Source organism: Notothenia rossii, assembly GCF_949606895.1.
Source record: "Notothenia rossii genome assembly, chromosome: 10".
In the NCBI taxonomy this organism is placed as follows: domain Eukaryota; kingdom Metazoa; phylum Chordata; class Actinopteri; order Perciformes; family Nototheniidae; genus Notothenia; species Notothenia rossii.
In genome coordinates, this window is record NC_136908.1 from 35345862 (window position 1) to 35373850 (window position 27989).

Consider the following 27989-nt stretch of genomic DNA (forward strand, 5'->3'; position numbering starts at 1 on the left):
AAGCAATCTTTGACTCAAGTTTACTTATCAATACTAAACCAAAATTAAATTATACCTCCTTTGAAAGCTCATTTTCAGTCTTACGCATCCGACCTGGAAAACTTTGCAGCCAATCTTATTTGTTACAGTGTACCGTGCACCAGGTCCTTATTCAGAATTCTTATCAGAATTCTCTGAGTTTTTATCAACTTTGGTACTTAAAACAGATAAAGTAATTATCGTAGGTGACTTTAATTTCATGTTGACGATGATAAAAATAGCCTTACTGTTGCATTTAACTCTATATTAGATTATGTTGGTTTTTCTCAGAGTGTAAATAAACCAACCCACTGCTATAATCACACTCTCGACCTTGTTCTAACTTATGGTATTGAAATTGAGCAACTATTAGTCGAACCGCATAATCCTGCTTTATCCGACCATTTCTTAGTAACTTTTGAAGTACTGTTACTAGACTACAAAGCATAAGTCAAAAGCTCCTGCAGCAGAAACCTATCTGTTAGTGCTATAGCCAAATTTAAGGAAGAGATTCCACCAATACTTAACTCGATAGCATGTCTGCATGTAAGGGAGGAAACTTATACAAAATGTACACCACCCCAAATTGATCATGTTGTTGATAGTGCTACAGATGCGCTGCGAATAAAATTAGACTCTGTTGCTCCTTTGAAAAAGAAGAACATAAAACAACATAGATTAGCTCCATGGCATAATGCTGAAACCCGCAAAATAAAGCAAAAGTCGAGACAACTTGAAGGATATGGCGTTCCACTAAACTTGAAGAATCTCGTTTAATTTGTCATATTACTCTCAATGAATATAAGAACGCACTGCGTAAAGCGAGAGCAGCCTACTACTCTTCATTAATAGATGAGAATAAGAATAATGCAAGATTTCTTTTCAGCACTGTAGCCAGACTGACAGAGAGCCACAGCTCGACTGAGGCTTCTATACCCATAGCACTCAGTAGTAATGATTTTATGTGCTTTTTTAACGATAAAATTGTTACTCTTAGAAACAAAATCAATGACCTCTTGCCTTTGACCAGTATATTATTATCAACAGCTCCTGGAAACGTAAGTTCTAATATTACACTAGATAGTAAACTAGAAAACTTTTCAGCCATAAACCTTGAACAATTAAATTCAATGATTCTCTCTTCTAAACCATCAACGTGTATCTTAGACCCGATTCCAACTAAGCTGTTAAAATAAGTTTTTCCATTAATTAGCACTTCTTTATTAAATATTATGAATATGTCTTTATTATCAGGCTATGTTCCACAATCATTCAAAGTAGCAGTGATAAAACCGCTTCTTAAAAAGCACAACCTCGATCCAGAGGTTTTAGCCAATTATAGACCTATTTCTAATCTTCCGTTCCTCTCAAAGATTCTTGAGAAAGCAGTCGCAAAACAGTTGTGTGATTACTTAAAAAACTATGATTTATTTGAAGATTTTCAGTCTGGCTTTAGAACACAACATAGCACAGAGACAGCTCTGGTTAAAGTCACAAATGACCTTCTAATAGCCTCAGACAAGGGACTTGTCTCTATTCTTGTCTTGCTCGATCTTAGTGCTGCATTTGATACTATCGACCATGATATCCTATTGCAAAGACTAGAGCACTTAGTTGGCATACAGTGAACTGCTTTAGGGTGGTTTAGGTCCTATCTATCTGAACGCTCTCAGTTTGTACGTGTCAACGATGAATCTTCCATGCAAACCAAAGTTAGCCATGGAGTGCCACAGGGCTCAGTGCTTGGACCTATTTTGTTTACACTATATATGCTTCCGTTAGGCGATATTATAAGGAATCATTCTGTAAACTTTCATTGTTATGCGGATGATACTCAACTATATTTATCAATCAAGCCTGATGAAATTAATCATCAACGTGGATGACCTTACATTTTTTGATGTTAAACACGACCAAAACTGAAGTTATTGTACTTGGCCCGAAGAATCTACGAAACAAATGATCTAAAGATATACTAACTATGGATGGCATTAATTTGGCCTCCAGTGAGACTGTAAGGAATCTTGGTGTTATATTTGATCAGGATTTATCCTTTAACACCCACATAAAATCAATTTTAAGGACCACCTACTTCCATCTACGTAACATTGCAAAAATCAGGCATATCTTGCCTCAAAACGATGCAGAGAAACTAGTCCATGCATTTGTTACTTCTAGGCTGGATTATTGTAACTCTTTATTATCAGGGTGTACCAAGAAGTCAGTCAAGTCGCTTCAGCTGATTCAAAATGCTGCAGCTCGTGTACAAACCAGAGTTAGGAAAAGGGACCACATTACTCCTGTTCTGGCTGCCTTACACTGGCTCCCTATAGAACACAGGATAGAATTTAAAATTCTTCTTCTCACCTACAAAGCCCTTAATGGGCAGGCGCCATCTTACCTTAAGGAACTCATTATACCCTACTGTCCTACTAGGGCATTGCGTTCAAAGAATGCAGGGTTGTTGGTTGTTCCTAGAGTCTCTAAAAGTACAATGGGAGCCAGAGCCTTTTCTTATCAAGCTCCACTTTTGTGGAATCAGCTTCCAGTTTGTGTTCGGGCGGCAGACACCCTATCCGTTTTTAAGAGTGCGCTTAAGACCTTCCTTTTTGATAAAGCTTATAGTTAGGGCTGATTAGATTCAACCCCTAGTTTTGCTGATATAGGCTTAGTTTGTCGGGGGACATCTTACTTCTTCCTTCTCTCTGTCTATACCTGTGTACTCTCATGTTCCGATTAACCCAGCTTCCCCAAATGTCTTTCTTTTTGGTGTCTATATACGCCGGGATCCGGAGTCATGGATGACCCTGCGGTCCTGTGTCATGGATCGCGAGTCCTGGATCTTGACTCGTGGCTGTGGTCCTGGATCATAAGTCCTGGATGGATATCCTTGTGGATTCATCTTCCTATTATTCACACATGCATTTTCAAACATTTGGACTACCTATGTTGCAAATGTATTATCTTTTCAATTTACACACGGCATCTATTGCACGTCTATCCGTCCTGGGAGAGGGATCCCTCCTCTGTTGCTCTCCCTGAGGTTTCTCCCATGTTCCCCTTTAAACTTTGGGTTTTCTCTGGAAGTTTTTCCTTGTACGATGTGAGGGTCTAAGGACAGAGGGTGTCGTATTGTCATACTGATATTCTGTACAAACTGTGAAGTCCACTGAGACAAATGTAACATTTGTGATATTGGGCTATATAAATAAACATTGATTGATTGATTGATTGATATAAAAGACGTACAAAGGTGCATTTTGCATGATAGGTTACCTTTAATAGAGGTAGGTGAGGTAAAGGTCAGGTCTGACACGGCCACTTACACAGCAGAACTGTCAACAACATACCTCTGTAATGAGGTGCTGGGAATGAGCCAATGTTTCCTCTTTGACATTATTTTAATCAGGTAAACCCAAAACCACAGTTACAATAATGACAGATTATCTCCTTCCTCCTGTGGATTACACATGAAAGGGCAAATGTATTGATATGCAATACAATGTACTAGGAGGACTCCAGAGCAGCAGCACAGCGAGGAGTCAGAGGCTGCTGCCGCTACGCCCTCCTCCTCCTCCTGCAGTACAATTGTACAATTGTACTGCAGGTTAAGCCTGTTTGCCATCTTAGTTGAGTTCACTTATCTCTTTAGGTTAATTAGCAAACGTTAACGCTTGATTACATATTGGATAAATGAACATGTTGACCAGTGATGCTGATCACCATTACTAATCATTCTGTGGAAAACAAGCCACATGTCTACTATATCTCTGATTTTGCCTTCATATATATATATATATATCTTTATGATATCCTCATATTTATGGGTATCATTTTTTATGCATCGTTTTTTCATGGCTCATGTACCTGCTCCTTCCCACAGATGAAGCAGAAGGGTGGTGTCCAGGCAGGGGGGTTTCCGTATCCCTCTGAGCAGCAAGCCCTTCAGGGAGTCTTCCATCCCCCCCCTTCCTGTGATCCGGCCCGACCGGAGCCCCACCCCCTGCAGCCCAAGGTAAACGCTGAGCATGAACAGAATCAGCTGACGTTTCCCTCTCTTTCATTTGTGATGTGTCTCTACAGTTCTGTCACTCTCTCTGTTCCCTCACATGATGGTGACCTTTCCTTTACAACAAGACAACGCCAACCATGTTATCAAAACAAAATCTTTAATGTGACACAAGTATTTGATCCTGAGGGCCTGATTTCTATTTATTAATTTTACTTTTTTTTTTTTAAGTGGGCAATACACTCACGTTTGCTAAGTTTCCCTATTCTAATTGTTGGGCTAACGTCATTTTCACCTATGTCTCATATAGATGTCAGTATTGCCCTCTCCTCGGCATGTTGGCCCAAAGTGCCAGGTCTGCCCCCCCGCCTTCAGTAGCTCAGAATCAGATGCATCAGACTTAAGACAGCCCCCATGCTATGAGGATGCAGTGAAGCAGGTAAACTGAAACTCATGCTGACATTCAGTGGATAATGGCTGGCCAGAGATTTTATTTGACCTATCAGCGTTGCTCTGATTCCCCTTTTCCACCTATCACCTCTTTTTTCTGTTTCAGTCCATCACCTGTATTGCACCTTTTTTCATTCATCCTTTTGCTTTGTTCAATACATGAACACTCCAATCACCAAGTGACTGAAGCCAATAGCTGATGTACACACAGTGTTTGAAGATGAACTAACTGTTACTAGTTGAGTTAGAGCTAAATGAACATGTGGAGGCTCAGCTGATATATCAGTAGCACTGTAGCAGGTAGGTAATTTAGAAACACTTTCTCTTGCACACACTTTGTCCACCAGCAAGTTTAGTTTGACCTGTCATTCAAAAATGTTTTGACCAAAAACTGGTCTGTTTGTATTACCAAAACTCTTCTCTGCAAGTCCTTGTAGAACGCTTAAAAAGCTTACATGTTTCATGTAAAAGGCTTAAATGTAACTGCATTACATTTTCAATTGTTAAAAACATAGTTTTTTTGCTAAAACCAAAAACACTTTCCTTCTGTTACAGCAACTGACCAGAAGTCAGCAGATGGACGAACTCTTGGACGTGCTCATAGAGAGCGGAGGTAAGCTGGAACACAGAACTGTTAGCATAGCTAGCCCTGCCATGCAGTGGGTGTGACATCACATTGGTATGGGAGCCCAGTACCTGCTGTGACCCTCCCCCCTCTCCTCTTTCTCTGATAGAGATGCCAGCTAACGCCAGAGAAGAGAGGGAGAGGGCCTCTGTAACCAAAGTTGTCCCTCACATTACTGTGTCCCCAGGGTGTCCCGGCCTCCTCATCCCACGGTTCTACAGACACTACGAACAACTGCCCCCAAACCAGCTCCCTTACGACCACTCGGCCAATCACATCACAGAGAGCCACTTGGAGAATCTGCTGGGGAGTCCCATAGTCCGAGGTGGGGAGGTGGCCCTTCTTAAAAGGTCTGCGGAGGACGGGGGGCAGGACGATGAACCAAACAGAGAAGGCAATGGGTACAGCAGCCCCCACAACCCCCACCGCCGCCCTCACCACTCCCCCCAGGACAAACATGTGACCAACAGAGATCTGATCGACACGCCTCTGTCGCCCATCAGCACCAAAGTTTCCTCTATCTCCGAGGTGCAGGGGATGGTCAGCATGACTTTCAGCGAGACACCGTGGGAGGCCATGGAGTGGCTGGACCTGACCCCCCCCAGCTCTGCCACCGCCTTCAGTATGGCTCCGCCCAATGGCCCCAACATCTTCAACACAGAGTTCCTGGATGTCACAGACATTAATCTGAACTCTGCCATGGACCTTCACCTGGAGCACTGGTGAAAGAGAGCCCCTGATGCTGGCTCTCCGCTGCACCCCACCAAAGAACCATTGACTATCACCAGCTTCAGCAGGGGCCGCAGGGGGCTTTTTTTAAACAGTGGGCTGTTATACGAAGGACTCTTTGAATCTACATTAAGAGACGCTGAACTATAGAATTGTCTCTAAACTATCTGTTCCCATTCCCAAGATAAGATTGTCATCATATGTGCCTGGACAACAATGCGCCACATGGCAGTAAGTCTGTGCTTTATACCAACACTATGCAATATCAGTGTTACGCCACCTAGACTTGAAGACACATTTTGAAGAACAATGTATATTTTATAATTTATGTCTGTTTGTATTACTGGAAAAGAAATCAAAAAAAATTACAAGGGGAATTAGATGGATTATGTAAATATATAACTATCCGTACTGACAGAGACAAGCTGACGTCTGTGTATTTTGTCAGTGCGAGGGACACAATGTATTATGTAATGAGTCCATCCAAGGATGTAAATATGACGAAATGATTTCTCTGCCCACCTCCAGCTGAACACATCTTAGTCCGTTTACTCGAGCTTCCAATACATGGGTAGAGATGCTCGCCATTCCTTTAAACAATCTTATTTTAATAAGCTTTCTCACTATTAGCTGTATTTATTCACAGAATATGGAGAGAAATGAATGTCTTTGAAAAACATTGGGTCTTATCGATATTCATAGACAAACTGTGCCTTGTTTGCAACAACTTTTTATAAGAATGTTATACACGTTTCCCCTTTTAAAAGTATTATTAATTGGTTATTCGATGAAAGCTGTCGACAGATATTAATATGCTCCAACAAAAGTAAATACCAGTTTTTCAGACAAATGAAAAATATGTAATCTGTATTTATCCTCACAAATGTCACCCTTTCTATTCCCAGGCCAGTTGTTTATTTTTTGTTTTGATATTTATACGTTATCCTGTATTTATACTGACATTCCTTTGAAGATTGGTTCTTTTTGATTTTATGGGGATGTTCCAGTGATGACATTCTGCCCAAGGACATTTCTTAGTAATTCAATGTTATGCAAAGTGTAGGAGACACATCCAAAAGCCATGCTTTCTTAAAGGAATCCTATGAAGTTGACATGTCCATCATTAGCCCTTGTGAATAGTAAAAATGTAATATATTTAGATCTTTACTGTGAATACTGCATATTGACACACAGTAGTTACATTACACAGCACCTGTATGCTATTGAGTTCTGTTGAATTGTCTTTGCTTCATATACAACTTAAAGACATCTCATCCAACTCCCAGAAAAGCAGACACATGTACTTTCCAGAATGCCAAGCTCGCTGAAAGCGCATTGAACAATACGATGTCTGTTAACATGGGTCTCGTGTGTTCTGGTCCTTATCCTGGCATTGTGAAGTGCTGCACCTGCTAAATGCGTTCTGTGGTCACATGTAGGCTTTGAATGGCCATCTTAAATATTTGAGAAAAGCAAATATTCTCTACTTCCTGTCTCCGGTTGTGAAAATATCTGCTGGCTTTTTTATTTCATTTTTTTCAGGACAGAAGCTTCCATGTTGCTTGGCCACTGACTTGCTTTACTTTTGTAAAAACAAAAAAAAAACTGTATTTGCCAGCATTCCTGTATATTTCAGAAAGAGCAATACACTTTTCACAAGTCATCTTTTTTATTTGTGTCTAATTCACAAGAAGCACACAATAAAGGTTTCCAATATTTTTCAATACTTTCCATGGGAACTTTATTTGTAACCCTTGATAAAGATACAATATTATATTCAATTACCTAAATCTTCTAATGTAATATGAACATTCTAGTCAATTGCAATTTATACAACCAGTATCCTGGAGATTGATAAACTCCATTGATAAATGTGCCTCCCGGAGATGTGTCCCTTGAGAGGAGACAGATGTTCGCCATGCTCCACATGGTGGTGTTTCTCTTTTTCTGCTAAAAATACTCAAAGTGTGTTATAAACGAGAGAACACTGAACTCCAGACTCATCCCGAGAGAAGGGCCCGTCTCCAACATGGCATGGCAGACATCTGTATGTCTAAGTCAACCAATTTGACACAAATGTAGTCAGATCATCAGCTGGTCATCACTGCTGCTGTGGCTTTGGAAGATGATGACATCAGGGCTTTTCGTTTTCGTTTTGAAGCTCACTTCATAAAAAGTATTGAAGATCAGGACATCTCAGCCCCAAGCCATTCTTTCTTAAATCAGTCTTCTGCAGGACTCCCAACTTCATGAAAATACAACACTACAACGGCCGCAGGGGCCCTTTAAGTACGGCAATCCTAGTAATGTAAAGTAATAAAGCGTACAGTGGGGGAATAAAGCAAAAGTAGCATTGTTAATAATTTGAGTGTCTTCACATTAAGCTTTCTGCTTTGCTATGGGAAACAGTGTGATCAGTGCAGTCACATGCCTCCTCTGCTGTGGGCATTAAGTCGTTTAGCAGCATTTCTGTCTGTCATCTCTCCGACAAGGCCTCTGTCTGGCAGTAGGTTGTGATCTGTGATCAGTGGGGATGAAGTTTACTGTGTGGTGTCAGGCTGAAACACACACGCCGGTGTGCACACGCACATGTGCACCTCAGATCAGCACATTGAAATGCTCTATTTCCATCAGTGTACATGAGGAAGGAATGGTCCCTCGGACCTGGAGCACTGTGAGCCTCGGTTCCTCTGAGAGGGAAATCCCGACCATCTCTGAAGAACACAGGGTTGGATCTGATGGTCCTTCACTTTCAACACGTACTGCAGTTTTCCTAACCAGAATTCATTTTTTCAATAATTTTTAATCAGCAGACAAGAAAGAAGATTAGTGTTTTTTTACTCAGCATTAGACAAAATATCGGATGATCTATCAGACTGAAGGACAGAAGCTGCAATTCTGTTAATAACTAAACACAGAAAAGTGTAATGATCATCTTGGTGAAGGATTTCAGCTGAGCTCTAACTGAAACATGACAATGATGCATACTGCGGCTGACATTAGGTTTGATGAATGTACATGTCTCACAGATTGCATACTTTGTACATTCACACATGCGCTTTATTCTGGTTTCCCTTCATAAAAAGATGCATCAAATTTTTCCCAGCTGCAGACGAGTGAAGATGTTTGAGCTTCAGGCGGTGAGACTCAGTTCCTCCGTTGTTCCCTCCATCAGTCCACAAACATGGCGGAGAGGGGAGAGGGGGGCAACTGATCCAGGATGCGACATACGTAACTGGCGACGTCCACAAAGCGCTCTTCGTACATCAGAATGAAGGGATGTTTCTGGAGGACAGACAGAGAGCTTCAGGCTGAGCAGAAAGTCAGGGTTCCTGAGATAACCCGCTTCTTGCGTTAAACTGGTAGCAAGGAATATGTTATGTTATGTTATAATATGTTATGGAGAAAATGTTCTACATACTTTTAGTATAAACACACATTTTAAAAAGGAAGCTTACATATCCTTTGGCAATATTAGTATACATATTTCTATGACTTGCTTTCATTTGTTTCTAAGCCAAATGTTATTTAGCTACTGACACACTGAAAAATACAAAATGTATGGTATAGACCAGTGGTTCTCAAACTTTTTAAAATAATGTATCACCTTCGGGAAAAAAATTCAGCCATGTACCCCCTGATCAGCGCAAAAACAATTTGTCAGGGAAGAAATGACTATATAAAGAGGTACAGTACAGTCTTGCACCATCAGTGTCTGATTTATTAAAACAACAACCTTGTAACTGAGAAACCCTTAAAGGCTGGGAAGGTAATTTTGGAGAAACCAGCTCGAGTGCGCTAGAATTTGAAAATACACAGCCGGAACAAATCTTCCACTTCCTTACAGAGCCCCTCCTCCAACACACACGAACGCGCACGTGACCAATGAGGGCAAGAGATAAGTTTGTGCACGGATGGGAGGTTGACAGACAGGTAGGCCATCCAGTTATTTTAGCCGGGCCGGCTAAAATGATTGGTCTTGCTTTTTACAGTACTGCGGCTTCCACAGATGACGTTTTTTTATGGATTTTTTTTCAAAGCACTTAAGATATTCATTGCTATCGGGATGTTAAGAGCATTCCATGGAATATAACAAAAAGTGTATCTCGAGCCGGTTTCTCAAACTTACCTACCCCACCTTTAACATGCTACATTTCAAATGTAAATTCATGGCAAACCAATTTTAACATCATGCAATAACACTAAGACGGCATTAGCTGCATTGAACTGATCTTTTTAATAAGTTGTACTTACAATTTAGTGAGAAACATGGGCTTGAGCTTCACTGAGGACCTTTGTCATTCTGACAGGGCGTTTTGAAATATGTGTAACTGTTAATATAAAACCCACACTGCTCAAACTTCCTTACTTTTCCTAAAATTGGTATATTGATTTATTTTGGGGCGCAGGAATTAAAAGAAAAAGAAATATGAGCATATATGGGTTTTTGACCCGTCATATAAACATATGCATAATGAGATGAGAACCACTGGTATAGACATCTCCATAATTAAGTTATTTTAGAATTAATTCACTTCCTAAAATGCTCTGGCCTTGAAGTAGTTTTAGTAGTTAATACAATCAGAGAATGTAGTGCTCCATAACATGTGCTCATGGAACTTAGAAATGACTGAATTGAAATGTAAAGATCTCACCAGAAGCTCCTTGTACTTTGGCCGTTTGGATTCATCCTTTGTGAGGCTGCACAGAGAGAGAACACAGTCAATCATACACTAGGTGTTCCTCCTAAAGAGCGTGTGGTTTAAAGTGCTGGACAAACTAGGCCCACATTATTTGACTGTCAGCAGTTTCAAAGTATTGTATTTCACACACATCAGATGAGCCTGAACCACTACACTGACTGCTCACCTGAGGTTAACAAAGTTGATGAACTTAGGGGAGAACTGCCTGTCCTCTGAGCTGCTGAGCTGGGGGGGCTCCCCTTTCACCACCTGTGTCAGCTGATCGAACACACTGTTCCACTTGGGGTAGGGGAACCTTCCCGTGGCCAGCTCGTACTGAAAGCAAACACACACTGCAGCAGTTCTGTTTCAACGTGCTTTGCCATCACAGACAAGCCTACAGGAGCTGGAACGCTGTTGTCTTACCAGAGTGATCCCCAGGCTCCACACATCAGAGCGCACATCGTAGCCCTGCCGGGATGCGCTGGGGTCGATCCTCTCTGGCTACACACACACACACACACACACACACACACACACACACACACACACACACACACACACACACACACACACACACACACACACACACACACACACACACACACACACACACACACACACACACACACACACACACACACACACACACACACACACACACACACACACACACACACACACACACACACACACACACACACACACACTTTTTTTTTGCTGACCTCAAGTCAATTCAAAGATGCGAAATTTGCTAGAGTTGAAATTGCCGAGCGAGATATTCAAAGCCAATCAGCAGTAAGAATCTCCGCCTGTCATCACTGAAATACTGATATTGTTCAATCAGAAAACCAAAAATCACGAGCCTTTCCCATTTATCTAATTTCTGCCTCCTCGACCCCTCAGTCCTCCGGTAGTGACCCGGAAATAGATTTCAGCGCGCCATGTTGAAGGACATCTCATTTCTCTAAATGCACATCGAGGACCAAGGACCGAGGATCGACATCGAGGAGGCTTTCTGGAGGAGCTCTAACTGAGGATAAACTGATGGATCCTCCGGGGATGTATTTCCTGAAGATAACGTCACGGCAGTTTTACGCAGCGTAGCTCCGCCCGCCGAACAGCCGATCGCCCCGCCTACACTGCGTTACTGTAGTTACTACCCCAGTTGGTAAACTGTAATGGAAACGCAGCATTAAGTGAGCCAGGCCTACCAAAGCCTAACCATACCGTACTAAGCCGTGCAAGGTCCTGCAGTGGAAAATTACCATTAGTGACAAAGGGGGGGTCAACTGTGGCTCAGAGGCTGAACAGGCAAATGGTCAGCGGTTCAATCCCTTGCAGTCACATGTCGAGGCGACCTTGGGCAAGATACTTAGCCCCAAATAGGCATCTGGGCATGTCTATGCTACTGAGGTGTATGTAAGCCGCTTTGGTTTGTTAGCGTTATTGTTTTTTAACAGCGTGAGTTAATTTACATGTGGTAGAGATAATAATGGGTGCCATGTCTCACCGCCATGTAGGGCCTGCAGCCGGCGTCTCGGGTCTTGGCGATGGAGTCCACCAGCTGCCCGCTGATGCCGAAGTCACACAGCTTGATATTTCCTGTCCGGTCCATTAGAATGTTGGAGGGTTTGATGTCTTAACATGACAGAAAGGAAAAATTGAAATGTGTTCATATTAACAATGACCAAAATATTGTGCTGACATTAAATACCTTTGTAGTTATGTCTATTATACATAAGAAAAATACTTACCTCTGTGAATAATTTTCAAATTTTCTTTCAAGTGGTTCAGTGCTTTAACGGTCTGTTAGAGATAAAATAAAAACGTCACTTCTGTTCCCGTCATATGTTTGGTGTAAAATCATAAGTAGGAGGAAAATGATGTCTACCCACCGCTAATGTTATTTTGCCTAATATTTCCTCTGGAATGACGTCATCTAATGCACAATATACATATTTGTAGAATTTGTCTAATGAGGTAGCCATAAGTTCCATACAAATCCAACAGTCACCCTGAAACAGAGTCAGAGGTTATTGAGAGGATGTCAGGATGGTGGTCTCCACATTAGTGCTGCTCGGGTCAACTGACCTCTCTGAAGAGAGCCCCGTAGAACTGGACGATGTAGGGACAGTCGCTGCTCCTCATCACCACGTCCAGATCCATCAGCAGCTGCTTCTGCTCCTTCTCATCCACCGTGGAGCGGATCCTCTGAGAGAGAGAGAGAGAGAGAGAGAGAGAGAGAGAGAGAGAGAGAGAGAGAGAGAGAGAGAGAGAGAGAGAGAGAGAGAGAGAGAGAGAGAGAGAGAGAGAGAGAGAGAGACACACACACACACACACACACACACACACACACACACACACACACACACACACACACACACACACACACACACACACACACACACACACACACACACACACACACACACACACACACACACACACACACACACACACACAATAATCTTCTGTCTGTCTCTCCGCCTCTCTCTCTGTCTGTCTGTCTGTCTGTGTCTCACCTTGACAGCCATGATCTGTTCCGTGGGTTTGTGTACCATCTTGTTGACAGAACCGTAGGCTCCGCGCCCAATCTCCCCAAGGTCCCTGAGGTCCTCTGCTGTAAAGTCACAGTGCTGCTCCGGAGAGATTTTCAGCTTCCCAGATGACTCGATGCTGTGTGTGCGTAGACGCTCTCTGGAGGAGACCAGGTGACATAAAACAGATTAGCAGGAAGGGAGAGAGTCGTGACTGTGGATATGACATGATTCATCAGTGAATGTGAAGCTAATGGATCCTTTTTAATCCAAGCTTTCTTATGTGATTGGACCCTCTGATAGGAGTGGGGGTATGAGGAAATGAGGAAAGTTGCTACGGATCACTTCCTGTCTTCATTGGCAAACATTAGGAAGAAGGAGAGGGAAAAGTGAGATATACCAATCAGGGTTCAATAGGTTGCTGTATCAGCTAGAAGTGATTGGTTGTTGTTGCTATTCTTGGCAACAGGCGTGTTAGCAACAAGCTAACAACCCTGTTTTAGAAGATAAGAAAACTAATGGGGATCTGAAAAAGGAAGAAGCTCGGTTTGTAAACTTTTACTTTGTTTTCATTTCATTATTGAATCCATCTGTAATTGCATTACTAAAAAATTGTGTTTCTAAGACCTGCAGAAAATTCAGAGACAGTGGCCCAGAGGAAACTTACATGTGAGGATTCTGGAAAGGGGGGGCGGTTGGATGGAGCGGAAGCCTGGAGGCCGCTTTCACTGGAGGGTTGGCGAAATTCAGCTTCAGAGCTTTTCGTTTACCTGGAGGCAGAAGGGAAGAAAGCGATCCAGAATCCCACAACATGCACACACACTGCGACAGTTTCACACAACGTGGCTCAGCTCAGGGACTCACACATGAGAGATAAGCCCTTACGGGTGTGCAATAAGCGATATTAACAAATTCATGCCAGCACATGGCATCAACATGATCCAGGCTTGACCTGACCTTTGGGGTATCTCAAGATCAGTGGAAATACACATGCATGAATACAGGCAAGGTGTCGGGGGGGCAGGGGTTCCCAATGCTCCCGAACTGCACCAGTTCCTTCTACTTTTTCGTCCAAAATATAGAATTAATTAACTTATTAGAATTGTTGTTGCTGAAATAAAAAAGGCAAATATTGGAAATCCCTGTCCAAACACTGAACAGTTCCCTAAAAATATCAAAGTGACCCAACACTTAGAAAGCACTTGATTCTAATTGAAGACAGGTCCACAGTGTCGGCCAGCTGTTAATGCACACGAGAGTTTAAGACCCCGTTTACACGAGAACAAAACGGGTTGGATCGGCATAGTTTCTCTTGCGTATAGCCAGTGCTTGAATTGGGCCGGTACTCACCGGTACGCAGTACCGGCACTTCTGATTTTTACCCATGTGGTACCATGGGTACCATGTGGCATTTGACTGAGTACCGGCAAGGTGCCGGTACTCAGTAAAATGCCGGTACTCAGCCGCCGGCAATATACGTATATATTGTAAACGCAACGCAGCGCAAATGTGGGTCTGACTCTGCCTAACAGAGGGTGACTGGCTGTCTACATGACGTGGCCTGCCGACATTGCCACTTTCATACAGATCATACTAATGCCCTCCATTGGTCTCTGTGTGTCATTCAAGCTCGGGAGGGTGTGTGTTGGTGTATGTGTGGCGCGAGCGAGCGAGAAAGCGCGCGCACCGGTTACGTGTATTGTTGTTAGCATCTGGTGCTAGCTAGCTGCGCTAACGGATATAAGAAGCTTTTTCAACAACAAGGTGGAGGGAGAGTCCTTTGCTGTCAGACTGAGAGGCTGATAACTACAGCTCTGGTGAGGTAAATTACTCTCTGAGTCTTTAGATAGTTAACTTAGTTTAAGTTATCTCAGTGGGTCTCAAACGGTTTGGTCACCATTTAGGTAAACACATATTTCCATTTGAGGGGGTAGTGATTAGTAAAATATGCATGAATAATACAAACAAAATGTTAACTAGGTGAAAAATGTAAGATAAACTTGTTGAGAGCTAAAACTAGTCTTTGCTGTTGCCTCGAAGAGGAGCAGGGGGGAGAGGAGGGAGACAGGAGAGGCCGATTCAGGAGCCCAGACACACTCACAACTATAAATGAACCAAAAACAAATAAATAAACAAGTTTCAATTTTTTTTCATATTGGATATTGTATGTTATTGGTTATGGCCATGTACTTATGATTTTATGATTATTTAAATGTATACATTTTTGTTTCATATGGATGTAGTCTCTTTATTTCCCCCTCAAAATGCACCAGATTGATGCATTTAAGTCCAACATTTAAAAAAAAATCTTACCGGGGGAGCATGCCCCCGGACCCCCCTATAGGATTTGAAGCCTGGGCCCACTGTTCCCAAATAGATTTGCAATTTTTTTTAAATAGTAACCCATCTCCATATGTTTCTTTTTGGGTAGTAGATTTAAACTAGAGGGCTATCACTTTGTGCAGCAACGCTATTGACAAATAAATCCAGCAAAATGGCACAAAAAACTGGTAGTGGCCTCAGGGACGAGGAGTCATTTAACCAGCCAGTAGGAGACAAGCTTTACTTTCTTTTATATCCATAAAGAACAAGTAAATCTGTTTACAGTTGTTTCATTATGGATGTTGAGAGGTATCCATATATCTCTTCATGTTGCTCTCAAATTGCAACAGATTGATGCATCTAACTTCAATATTTAAAAAAAAAAAATTCACTTTACCACTGCACCCCCTCTAATCTCAGATGCACCCTGAGTCATTTTGTTTAAGTACAGTGAGCCTTTCTAAAATATACAGTAAAGAGACAAACCCACCAGCATTATAGGATATACTATGACTTTGTGCGAAATACTTGTTGCCGATTTAGAGTACTGGCACCTTTTTTATTCCAATTCAAGCACTGCGTATAGCCCTTTCATTTACACGAGGCCATAACAAAACAATAGAAACGGACCCCACAAACGATAACGGATCCCAAGGTGGATAGATTTGCAAACGAAACGCTCTGGGGGGTCAAACGGCTCCGTGTAATCGCCTCTATAGGATAATTTCCCGATAGATGAAGCCATAGCCCCGCCTCTCCCCGCCTCTGCTGCTCACTGCTGTAGCGTGGTCAGTAGCTACTGTCAGTAGCTACTGCTAGTGCTACTGCTACTCACCATGCTACAGATGTTAGTACAACATCTACAGGTCGACCATGCATGCTACAGATGTTAGTGCAAAATCTACAGCTCCTCTACTACAACCATCAGCAACAAGTGGACATGGAGAATTACATGAACTACTACATGTTGCTAAATCCACTGCGGGGCATAAACAGAAGGACAACCATGGCAACCATGCTCCGGGGTCTTCTTCGCTGCTTTTGGTGTATTTTGTGGCGGAAGTTACAGCGCCAGTTACAGGCCCGGCATATGTATTACAGCGTGTCCAGCGCTTTTGAGCGGTCTCGTGTGGAAGTACAGCGCCACTTACAGTCCCGGCATATGTACTACAGCGTTTTCATTCTCGTGTGAACAGACACGTCAAATGAAACGAATACGTGTGAACGGAAGACTTTTTTGAAAACGCATACTGTATATAAACGCAAACGTTCCCATGTGAGCAGCACCTAAGTGTGGAGTCATCTTTGCCATTCCCTGTTCCACCAGCTCCTGAGTGCAAACACTCCATAACGATGAATCCGTCTCGGACATAACTGTCTGTGCCAGGTGACAGTGTACAGGAAGGACAGCTTTCAGAGCACCACACAGGGGCTTCAGTAGTTTACAGTGGCTTCCTTCAAACGTATTTGTCCAATTAAATATGAAACACATCTCTACAGCAAGCGCTTTAACATCTTATCAAAAGTTAATCAGCAGTTAAAACAGCCATTGAAGAAATCTAATTCTGACTGGGACTGGTTACAAGTGCAAGGCAACATAACAATAATGTAATGTTGACTAGTAGCAATTCCAATTTAAGGTGTCTTAACAAGTTGCATTGTTAATTCTTAATATCAACAACTCATTTCTTACTGGTGGAAATGTTCATTGTTGATATCTTTGATTCTGAAACTGGTTACCTATTACCATTGACTTAATTTATAATTCAGTTACAACACCTTATCCGTATTGTAATATTGATATCTTATTGATAAACATTTAAATGATCACTAGTTAAAATGTTTATTATTGATATCAATAAAATAATTGTAACTAGTAGAGAAGTCAACAATGATATTCTAACTAGTTTAAATGTTAATACTAGGTATCTACAATTGAAGTCATATTTTAGATATAACATATTATAGATCTTTAAAATTGAATTGTGACCAGCTATAATTCAATTATAGATATCACGGCTTGGAGTAATAACTCGTAAGAATGTAATTTGAGATTTCTAGAATTACCTTTTTAGTGATATCTAAAATACAATAGATACAGGTGAAAATTAAATCGGACGAGAAACAGTTATATTTTAGATGTTTACATTTCCTTTTCTAACTACCAACCGTAGTCACAATCGAATTTAGTATATAAAAAAATAAATGTTCAGTTCAAATGTCATTGTATATGCCTTTAATGAAATATCCCAAATTAACATGCAAATGAGAGCAACATATCCTAAATGAATATGCTAACACGGGAAGTTATCAAGATTCCTGAGACGGCCGTTTCTGCGTTGGATAGGAATTTCAATGTTGCAAATAGATCGAGGCAAGGGTTGGTGACTCCATTTACAATTGCAAAACATTTCCAATGGATTTTAATAATAACTAACTCCACCATGTCCATCCACAGAAAAGTGTTCTTGTTCAACAGCAGGCAACTTCCCCCAAACATGTGCATGTTTGGAACATTCATGGTAGTTGTCTCCCTTTTGAACACGGCCAATGGCTTAACCCTGACAATGCCCACTTGTTGATATGTATGCAACTACTACATATGACATTTCTTTGCAAAATATTGAACTTTTTTTAACGGATCCATCCAACAGTTTACCTAGTTATTTCAAGATTATTTTTCAACCAGTAAGCCTTGCTGATTAAATGTTAAAATGGCTTGCTAAACAACTCGGTCAAAGTGAGTGAGGAAGGAAACCACTGTAGAGCACTGAGGAGTTCGGAAACAGAGACAGGTCGTGTGCTTACTTTGGGACACTGCAGAAAGCCTTATCTGAAACCCTGAAGTCAAGAAAACAGGATTTCATAGGGTTTGTTTACCTGTCAGTGGGTAAGAGGAGTTCAGCAGTTTCACTCTCACCTCCTGACATCATGTTTAAGGCCCCGTCCATACGGAGACGAAACGGGTGTTATCCGCTATAGTTCTTTATCGTATCGGTTCGTCCACACGAGGCCGTAACGGAACTGCGGAAACGGAGACCTCAAACGATAACGCATCCCAAAGTGGGAAGCTCTGGCAACGTAACGCTTGAGGCACCGTGTGTACGCCCAAAACGATCATAGCCCCGTCTCTCCCGCGTCATTGCTGATGAGTTTCGCCAACAACAACGGCGGATCACAGGGTTGCGTTTGTGCTCCAGACGCTATTGACCATGATACAGATTTTATTGCAAAATCTACAGCTCCTCTACCACAACCATCAGCAACAAGTGGACATGGAGAACTATATGGACTACATGTCGCTAAATCCACCGTGGTGAATAGCCAGAAAGGGAACCAGGCAACCATGGCAACCACTTAAAGGCCCGGCATATGTACTACAGCGTCTCCAGCGGGTCGAGCGGTCTCGTGTGGATGGACACGTTTCTTGAGCCAATTCCGTGCGGACGGAAGACTTTTTTGATATCGACTTCGGTTCGTTTTTGTCTCCGTTTCATCTCCGTGTGGACGGGGCCTAAGTGTCCTTGGGCAAGACTCTAAACCCCAAATTCCTTTGAGTAATATGTAATGTAATAAAAGAAGCACTTAGTGTCTATGGTTCTGATTCAGGCAATGGTGGTTCCATTTATCCCAGTGGAATAATACACCTCAATTTTAAGGCTTTTTGATTACCTTGTTTAATCTCTTCTGTGACCACCTGATACTTATATTTAATGTTTCACATCACCCTGGGGTGGAAAGTGGCTGATGGTTTTTCACTTTTGTCTTGGTGCCATATGCCAGTTCAAAGCATTCCCTCACTGCTGTCTGACATATGGTCCTGCACCACTGGCATCTCCCACTCTCCAGACATGTGCACTTTGATTGCTATGCATGCCAATGCTCTGCTATTGACTAATGTCCCTTCTAACCTTACACAAATTAAATAAGACCTTTTAACAAAACACCACTAAAACTGCAGGACATAAGATACAAGATGTTCAGAAGTGACACATAGCACAAACATGCAGTGGCATATGCAGAAATGGTATTTGCCAATGAAACATGACAGAAATATAGTGTGTGCCACTATGCCATGAACCAGTAGAACACCAAAGACAAATAACAGATACCAATGCCAACAGCAGATTAAAACTCGTAAAATAACACATTATGATCCCAACAGCAGATTCAAACTGTAAACTACAAAATAATCCCAAAATCTGATTAACACTAGTGAAATAACACTTTATGATCCCAACGGCAGTGTAATAAGTGTGAATAGTATACCTGTTTCATTTTGACATCTCCAGCAGGTGTTGGTTTCTGTAAGGTTCAGATAAAACATGTGATACTAGAGTCTGCCATACAGTAGGAAATAATGTTACATCTCACATGTGTTGAAAATTGAAACATGAGAACTGCTGCTAAACATCAACCATCAATGGGAATCCAGCAGCAGCTAGCACAAGCACCAGTATGTCCATTACTGGACACCAGTCTGCCCAACTGGCTGTCCTACGTCCTTTTCAGCCATATCGAGTTTACACGATACATCGTGGATTGCACTACATGCGATGTCGTAAATGACCACATCGTGAACATCGAGTATTATTTTGTAAAATCAGTTTCCCGCCGCGGCCAGGTCCGTAATTTGGCGGTGGTTTGGTTACCATAAGGATGACGTTTCTCAAACAACGGTAATCTGTAAAATATGCAGCAAATCTGTTGCCGCCAAAGGTAGTAGTACCTCAAATTTGTTCCAACATTTAAAAATCCATCATCCACTACAAAATGAAGAGTGTGTTAAACTCAGAATGTCAATATCTGGTCCCACACAAACGCCTAAGCAACCAGCCAAGATACAAATGACTCTGGCTTCTTCTTTTACGAAATCAGTCCCGTATGACAAAAAAAGTTACTCAATACATTGCCAAAGACATGGCCCCAGTCAGTGTGGTAGAAAAGCCGGGTTTTCAAAAACTCGTGAAGACACTTGACCCAAAGTATAACTTGCCTGGTCGCGAATATTTTGCGGAGAAAGCTCTGCCAGCCTTGTACGTTGAAGTGAGAGAAAAAGTGAAAAACCAGCTTACAAATGTGACCCACTTCTCTACGACTACAGATTTGTGATCCAGTAGAACCTGTGAGCCATATCTCAGCTTGACCGTTCATTACGTCGACAACTGGGAGTTGAGGATGGCATGCCTCCAAACGTCCTTTTTCCCGGAGGATCACGCAGGCGCGATAATAGCACAAGGTTTACAAGAGGCTCTCCTGTCATGGAACTTACCAGAGGCTCTTCAGGTGTTCATCACCACAGATAACGGGAGTAACATCGTCAAAGCTGTGAGCCTCAATAAGTGGAAAAGACTGCAATGTTTTGGCCACCGGTTGCAACTCGCAATCGGTGAGTAGGCTATCTGTCTGCCTGTTTTATTTTTTTAATATCAGCGATGTTACAACCATACTTGTCAACCCTCCCGATTTTCGCGGGAGACTCCCGATTTTATTGCCCTCTCCCGGTTTCCTCCCTGGGTCATATTTCTCCCGCATTTCTGACATAATCAGATTTACTCAGGACTGTTTCCACTCGGACTTTAATACAGCTACACCATTGTTTGGTTTCCATGGTAGCGCGTCTCTTTAGTAGCGCGCGCAACTGAGGGTGAGTAAAATATATCACACAAAACAGAACAAGAATCGACAACCCTGTGCTCACTCCTTTCCTGTATTTAATACAGGAACAGCCCACACATATGCTCCATTAAGGATGGTGCCACAGGCCGGAAGGCAGTGCACTTACAACTACAATAAGCATGTTAATCTAATACAACTCCGGTGATCCACTAGCACCCCCCCCCCCCGCGGTGGTTTTGAAATGCTCCCGATTTTTTACACAACATGACACAATTTTGCACAAAATGCAGCTATTTTTTTGTATATAGTTTTTGACCAAACCAGTTTGACATCATGCAATGGTTTGTTGATTTAAAAAGGAAAGATGCACTTTGATTTAACATGTCTAAAAAGTCATTTTATTTATGTTACATTAAAATGTCCAGTGACATGCAGAAAGAGTGCACTTTAATTTATTATTGCACTTTCAATATGTTTTGATATGTATAAGGGTTTCTGCGCTTTTTCATTGAGCTCTGTTTTTGCCCATATAAATAGGCAACAGTATGTATGTAGGCCTACAGTTATTTTAATATTGAATAAATACTATTTAGTTCAACTCAACTTTATGATTTACCGCACATTTGTCTCATTATTTTACATTCCCTTTTTACATTCCCTTTTATAGTAAGTATATATTTTTTTTGTGTTGGTTAAAATCTTTTTAATAGAAACCACTAATGAAGACAGTATAAATAACAATGGTTTAATGCAGACATATGTTGCAGGGACTACTAGAATCATCATACTGGCATGACTGTAAACATCAAGGGGTTAAATGGGCGGTTTTGGCGCAGTGGTTAGAGCGTTGGTCATCAGATCAAGGGGCGTTGGTGAACTCCAGATTGAATCCCGCCTCGGCCGCCACTGCGTCAGGCCGTTGTGTCCTTGTGCAAGACACTTTACCCGTATTTGCTCCTGTGGGTATTGTCCACAGTAATGACTCTTACATGTCTAATATGTGTAATGTGTAATTTTAAAGCGCTTTGAGCACCTGTAAAAGCGCTCTAATAAAAAATGTAATGCATTATTATTATTATTATTATTAAATAAAAAATGTGTATGTGTTTTAGAGGAAATTTCAGAATATCGCGATATATCGTGTATCGCGGTATAGTCAGTAAATATCGCGATATAATTTAGAGACCATATCGCCCAGCCTTATCCTGAAAATGTAAAAAATAGATTCAGCATACCCCCAAAACCACTCCAACATTTTCCAACATTGGTTACGCCATTTTTAACTAATGTTTACATTTTAATTAGCACAATTTATGGGGACCCTACTATACATTTCTATCATCAAACTTTGGTGTATAGGATACTGCCTGAATATGCTTAATGAAAGGCAGATTTTCACTGAATGTCTTGGTATTTTCTTTTTTATGGTGACATTGTTCTGTTGTCTTACATCAAACACTTAAGTAAAAAACATTTAATTGATATGTATTCTCCCTTTTCTTTTATTTGCATATTTAATATTGAGGAAATCCAAAAGTAACGGAAAGTATCAGGTAGGATTACTTTTATATTTTGATACTCAGATTATGTTACGGATTACATTTTTTACCGGTAACTAGCTATTGTATTGGATATCAGTAACCCTCTTAACCCTGAATATGAGCTAGGGTTTGAAAGCAGAGTCCGCCATCACTGGACGCTGCTTAACATGTTCGTGTCAGCAGACAGAAATGTTGCTTAAAAAATGCACTTTTTGATGTATTTTATACATACATGTGTGTCCCCGGTGTGTCGGGGAACTCACGCAGCGTCAGAAAATAAAACCCTCTCTCTTTTCTTCCGTAGGCCTACCCACATCTCTAAAAACGGGGGTACAACGGAGCTGATCCAGATTTGCGTCCGATATGACAAAATATCTGAAATGTGGACTCACAGCACTATCAGAAAGTTGCTATCAGAAACAATGCCCGACTGTTTTGGACGTAATATGGTCGGTGTTTACATTAGCATCGCTAACACTCAGAGCTAACCTGTACTGGAGAGCATGTGTATGAAGAAGCTGGATATAAAAAGGAACTCACCTTGTGGTATAACCAGCAAGAGTGAAAGCCTTTGAGCTCCATACTGTTTCAGAGATAATCCTTGATAATCCATGATATGGCTTTATACCTAAAATCAGCACTTTTGAAACAGGAAGTGAAATAGAGGGATATGAGGCATGTATAGAATGGGTGACATGTTTTTTATATATTTTGATATATCTGAGACCTATGCTATTGCATAAAAATAGCATGATAGGTGCACTTTAAATCATTTATTTAGAATCAGATTTGTCTCAGTATTATTTGTGGCAACAGATTGGGAATCAGGGCGTAATGTGTAATCTGTAAATGTAAAAGAGCCTTTATTGATCCCCCTAGGAGGAAATTCAGTTTTTCAAAAAAGAGTTGTATAGGCCTACTTAAAAAAAAAAAAAGATTTAAATCTCAAAAAAGGATCTGCTAATACACAAACAAATTCCACAAATTAAAACACATCTATGATTGCATCAAATTAATAAAAAACTACTGTATTTGTGGATCGAAATCGATGATTGTGAATTTTACACTCATGGAGTTTCGAGAAAACCTTTCCGGTGGTCGGAACCAAAATCTACCTGTTTCACTTGGCCATTTACTTGATATGGCTCGAGGCTCAGCAGCCTGGCAGCCCAGAATCCTTAACTTATATTTTAATGCCAAAACATATGTACTTTTACTTTATTACAATTTTGAATGAAGGACTTTTACTTGTAACGGAGTATGTTTACAATGTAGTATTGCTACTTTTACTTAAAGAGCATCTTGCAGGTTTTTTTTTTCTTCTACATTTATGCTTAAAGAGCATCTTGCAGGTTTTTTTTTATTCTACATTTATGCTTAAACTTGCTTGACAATTACAATTAAAAAAGTGAATGCAGGATTTGATATGTTTTACGAGACATAAGGGCAGGAATTCAGAGGGAAAGGAGCAATTTTGAGCTCTGCTCTTAAAAACTGCTTTTTTTTAAGGTCATACTTCAAACGCGTCATATTACATCACGCAGGGGACACATCTCCGCTCTCTGACCGCGGGTATAGTTAATAGTTGCGTTGAGTTGAGTGGTTGTGTTTTAGTGAGCTGGTATTTATCTGTAGTTTTACATTGTATTTCACCATTTGTAATCATGGTGCAGTATTGTGTTTGTGCAGGTTGCACAAATACCAGCCTGTCAGGACATCGAGTCCACAGTAAAAAGGACCGGAGCTAGCGTTCGTTCCTGGGTGCGTTGTGCATCCACCTCCCTGCAGCACATACTCTCCACAGCTTTATCAGGAAACCGTATTACTTCTCTCTCCCCCCCCTTTGCTGCTCTCTCTCTCTCCCCTCCGGTACACGGCACCGTAAGACGTAGTGTGGAGTTGCATTAGGTAACGCTGTGGTGGCTGTACTGCTCCAGCCGTCTCCTTTGTGTTTGTTTGTTTCCCCCTGTCTGTGTTATTTGTGTGTGCGTGGTGGCTGTCACTCCTGGATCCCGGCTCAACCTCCACTCACCTGCTGCAATCAGCTCTGCACCCTCCCCGACTACACACCTGCTTTCCATCAAGCCATTTACAACGGCATATCAACGGAGGCTCCACAACCTTTCTCCGCCAGATCGTCAAGTATCAGCCGTATCTCGCGTCTCACACAGCACCGTAGTGTGGAGTTGCATTAGGTAACGCGAGATACGGCTGATACTTGCGCATTAGTTTCTGTTATGGATCAGTATCAACAGTCCTGCCAGTAACGTTACTATATCATCAATGCTACGTTAGTTATAGCCTGATATATGATAGCTAACTTCACAATGTTGTGATGTGACATTAGCTAACATTCTGTAGCTAACGCCGGTCATTCACCAAGATAGCTGTCCAGTTCTCCACTGATTCTCCTCAGACCACAGCTCAATTTCTCTCCGATGGCCGTTATTTCTTCTAATCCTTGGCTGCTCCTGGTCTCTTGGACGCCTAGCAGGCTCATAATTATAAGGTTGTGGTCCGTCATATGCATTCAAATATTCATGTTATTAATACGTTACACTGGCCGCTCTCCCCCTTGTGTCCCCCGTGTTACGTCACACGCGGGAGGTCACGTGCCGAGGCTTTTTTATGCGGAAGTGAACATTTCTTACAAATACGACACCAGATGTGACTGTAGTGTATATTTTTTTGAAAATCTAGTGTATTCATCATTTTCCTACACATTTATTCACAGGTGTCTTTAACCTGGAAGTTGCTCTTTAAGTAAGAGTAGAGTACTTCTTACACTGCTGCAGATTATACATCTGTTTTCGTTTTTTTTTTTACACATAAATAATATTGAGACAAATGTAACTCCCTGCAATTCATCTAGAGCAGGGGTAGCCAACGCGGTGCCCGCGGGCACTTAGTCGCCCGCAGGGGCAACGTCAGTCGCCCGCGGGGCATGTTCTAAAAAATAGCTCGCCAAGCAAGTCCATGTATAAAATACACAAAACAAAAAAGAAAATGTAATTAAAAGAATCTACCCTATGCATAAACGAAACCTAAATCATAGCGAACTCTATCTACTTCATATAACTCTATATCTATCTAACACCCCTCCTCCCGCCACCCCCACAATGAATATCGACCAATCACGTTCTTGCTTGATTTGCGGGTCCAGAGTTGCAGTCGGGAAGAAAAGCAATGTGGCACCTCCCTGCTGATTTTCAGCAGAATCTACATAACACATCAGCCCCATTGAACAGCCTAGTCGTGCCAGCCTACACAGCACATGAGGGGCAGAGATTTAATCTGTGTGTTGCAACTTGCATATTTATTTATTGCACTTGACGCACACACACGCATGGCGTAATTTCCACTTGGTACAGGGGGGACATGTTCCCCGCTCTTTTCTAAATCCCGTTTGTGTCCCCCCAGTTTACAAATATGTGTATTATTATTTTTTAACGCAAGCCGTCATCGCCACGGAGGAGCACACAGCCTCTGTGAGCGAGCGAGACAGAGGGAGAGAGAGAGCGAGCTAGGGAGGGAGGGAGGGAGGGAGGTAGGGAGAGAGAGCGAGCGAGAGAGCTGGGAGAGCACACTATTTAATATAGATAAATTAAGAAATCATTCCAATGTGTACTATTATAGGAAAGTAAAAAAAACTAAAAACAGTTTAAAAAGGGAGTGATTAGTAAAATATGCATAAATAGAAAGAAAGAATGCTAACTAGGTAACATAAGATAAGAATAAACCAGTTTAAATGATTTGTTATTGGTTGGGATCCTATTCTAAAGATGATTGGATTATTGAAAAGTATACAGCTCCCTTTAATATGAGTGTTGAAAGCTGTATCCACAAATTCACCAGAATTTATGGATACACCAGAGTGCCCCAGCATTTAACTTCAACGTTATAAAAAAACATCTGCCCGGGGGAGCACGCCCCCGGACCCCCCTAGAGGAGCTGAGGCCCGTCCACCCCCAAATAAAGCAGGTTAAAATAATTAGATTGCAAACATGTTCTTTTAGTAAACACTGAAAACGGGTCCCACAGACCCAAACAGCACACAAAGGTTAAAGGGAAGCATATTAACGTTAAAATGTGCTAAATATATACACTGCAAAAAACAAAAAGAGGAGTAAAAGTAGCCCCCGACTTGTTTTATTTTTTTCAAGTAGCCCTCACCCTAAAACAGGTTGGTGACCCCTGATCTAGAGTAAATGAATGAAACACTTTTGGCTAGCCACAGGTTTGTATCAATCCATGAGGCTAGCAGCTAGTGTGTGATGTTCCTCAGACAGCTGTGACGGGGAAGGCAGACATGTTGTTTCAGTACAGCAGGTTGTTGTGGGTTTATTTGATGTCATCACTTTATAACTTTCTCACCTTATCCAAATATGGAAATGCTGAGGCTAGCGTTACTAAAACAGAAGTACCTCAGTGACGATCAGAGGACTGAAGCAAACTCACAACGTTTAAAAGTTGTGAACATTAATAATCATTAGTAATTTAACGTTAAGTACTTTGTTTGTAACGTGTGTTTAGCGGAGACAGCGGCCTGGCTCTCAGAGACACACATGTGGAGGCCTTATGCTAACGGTACTTTTGGCAGCCTGGTGCTAAACATATCGGGGAATGTTTATTAATTAATACGTATTTGCCGTGAAACACGTGTGATCGATTTATTATCGCAACGACAACTGTGTCAGACTGAAAGAAAGTTCCCAACAAGTCAGTGGGCTCATCAGATCAGCTTTGCTAACCTGGTAGCAGTGTACCCATAGAAAGCTAGGCGAAGAAAGATGGAGCTTTACCGGCAAATAAAGCCATCTAGTCTTCAAAATAAGAGCTTATATAGAGTCCAAAATTATTTACAATAATTGTAAAGAGTGATTTTGAATGTTTTTATATGTACTATGTTGACACTGAAATGTGTAAAGTAGAGCTTGAATACCTAGACAGTATGCAGACATACAGCAGATCCATGAGTAGTGCTCATCTATAAACAGCCCGCTACATTTTCTAAAACCGATAACATGATCATCTCAAACACTTGACAGATTTATTAGCATGTTATATGGGCAACGACGATGATCTTATTCTGAAAATTCGAACAGGAAATGGTTAATTATTCTATCCCACTTGACTATGGATTTGTTCTTCTAAACTAAGCTACCTTTCCCTCTTCAGTCCAGCGTGCAATAAGAAAACAGAACCGTGTGAATAAAGGCCATGCCGCCTACCCTGCATGCTGCTGTCCGGGCCCTGCTGCTGGAAGCGGGGAGACGCGGACCCCACAGTGCTGCTTGACTGTTTGGAATTGCTTTCCGGACAGGGAGACGCCATTGTTGTGTTGAATTCCGGTATGCAGGAGCGAATCTTTCTGCGGACTCCTGACGGGACACTGCGCCCTGAACGCAGCAAGAGCACCGCTGCTGCCTTCAAGGCCTGTCGGAAATACAGGCT

The 27989-nt window shown here is 41.7% G+C and overlaps 2 protein-coding genes across 7 annotated transcripts; one reads left to right on the plus strand and one right to left on the minus strand.

Moving 5' to 3' along the window:
• Nucleotides 1-2415: 2415 nt before the first annotated feature.
• On the plus strand, nucleotides 2416-8076 carry LOC307022545 (myocardin-like). 4 transcript variants are annotated; one of them, XM_079655370.1, is made up of 4 exons: nucleotides 2416-4033; nucleotides 4338-4466; nucleotides 5033-5090; nucleotides 5212-8076. In XM_079655370.1, exons 1-4 carry the CDS (start codon nucleotides 3731-3733, stop codon nucleotides 5826-5828), a joined length of 1107 nt encoding a protein of 368 aa, XP_079511496.1. In that variant the 5' UTR covers nucleotides 2416-3730; the 3' UTR covers nucleotides 5829-8076. The 4 variants fall into 4 exon arrangements, with proteins under 4 accessions (XP_079511496.1, XP_079511497.1, XP_079511498.1 ...); XM_079655371.1 differs by having other exon boundaries at nucleotides 5290-8076; XM_079655372.1 differs by lacking the exon at nucleotides 4338-4466.
• Nucleotides 7546-27970, minus strand: map2k4b (mitogen-activated protein kinase kinase 4b). Of its 3 annotated transcripts, XM_079655369.1 has the most exons (13): nucleotides 27767-27970; nucleotides 19645-19680; nucleotides 18184-18216; nucleotides 13721-13823; nucleotides 13039-13213; nucleotides 12608-12727; nucleotides 12412-12531; nucleotides 12271-12322; nucleotides 12027-12154; nucleotides 10940-11017; nucleotides 10701-10849; nucleotides 10487-10532; nucleotides 7546-9116 (listed from the first exon to the last, which is right to left on the minus strand). In XM_079655369.1, the coding sequence occupies exons 1-13, from the start codon at nucleotides 27867-27869 to the stop codon at nucleotides 9003-9005; spliced, it is 1257 nt and encodes a 418-aa protein (XP_079511495.1). In that variant the 5' UTR covers nucleotides 27870-27970; the 3' UTR covers nucleotides 7546-9002. The 3 variants fall into 3 exon arrangements, with proteins under 3 accessions (XP_079511495.1, XP_079511493.1, XP_079511494.1); XM_079655367.1 differs by lacking the exon at nucleotides 18184-18216 and having other exon boundaries at nucleotides 27767-27967; XM_079655368.1 differs by lacking the exons at nucleotides 18184-18216; nucleotides 19645-19680 and having other exon boundaries at nucleotides 27767-27969.
• Nucleotides 27971-27989: the final 19 nt, after the last annotated feature.

Coding starts and splice junctions, on each gene's coding strand:
- LOC307022545 (XM_079655370.1), top strand. CDS start 3,731: ATGCTGATCACCATTACTAATCATTCTGTGGAAAACAAGCCACATGTC. Junction 4,467..5,032: donor ATGAGGATGCAGTGAAGCAG/GTAAACTGAAAC, acceptor CTTCTGTTACAG/CAACTGACCAGAAGTCAGCA. Junction 5,091..5,211: donor CGTGCTCATAGAGAGCGGAG/GTAAGCTGGAAC, acceptor TTTCTCTGATAG/AGATGCCAGCTAACGCCAGA.
- map2k4b (XM_079655369.1), bottom strand. CDS start 27,869: ATGGCGTCTCCCTGTCCGGAAAGCAATTCCAAACAGTCAAGCAGCACT. Junction 18,217..19,644: donor GAGATGTCAAAATGAAACAG/GTATACTATTCA, acceptor TCTTGACTTCAG/GGTTTCAGATAAGGCTTTCT. Junction 10,533..10,700: donor ATCAACTTTGTTAACCTCAG/GTGAGCAGTCAG, acceptor CTCTCTGTGCAG/CCTCACAAAGGATGAATCCA.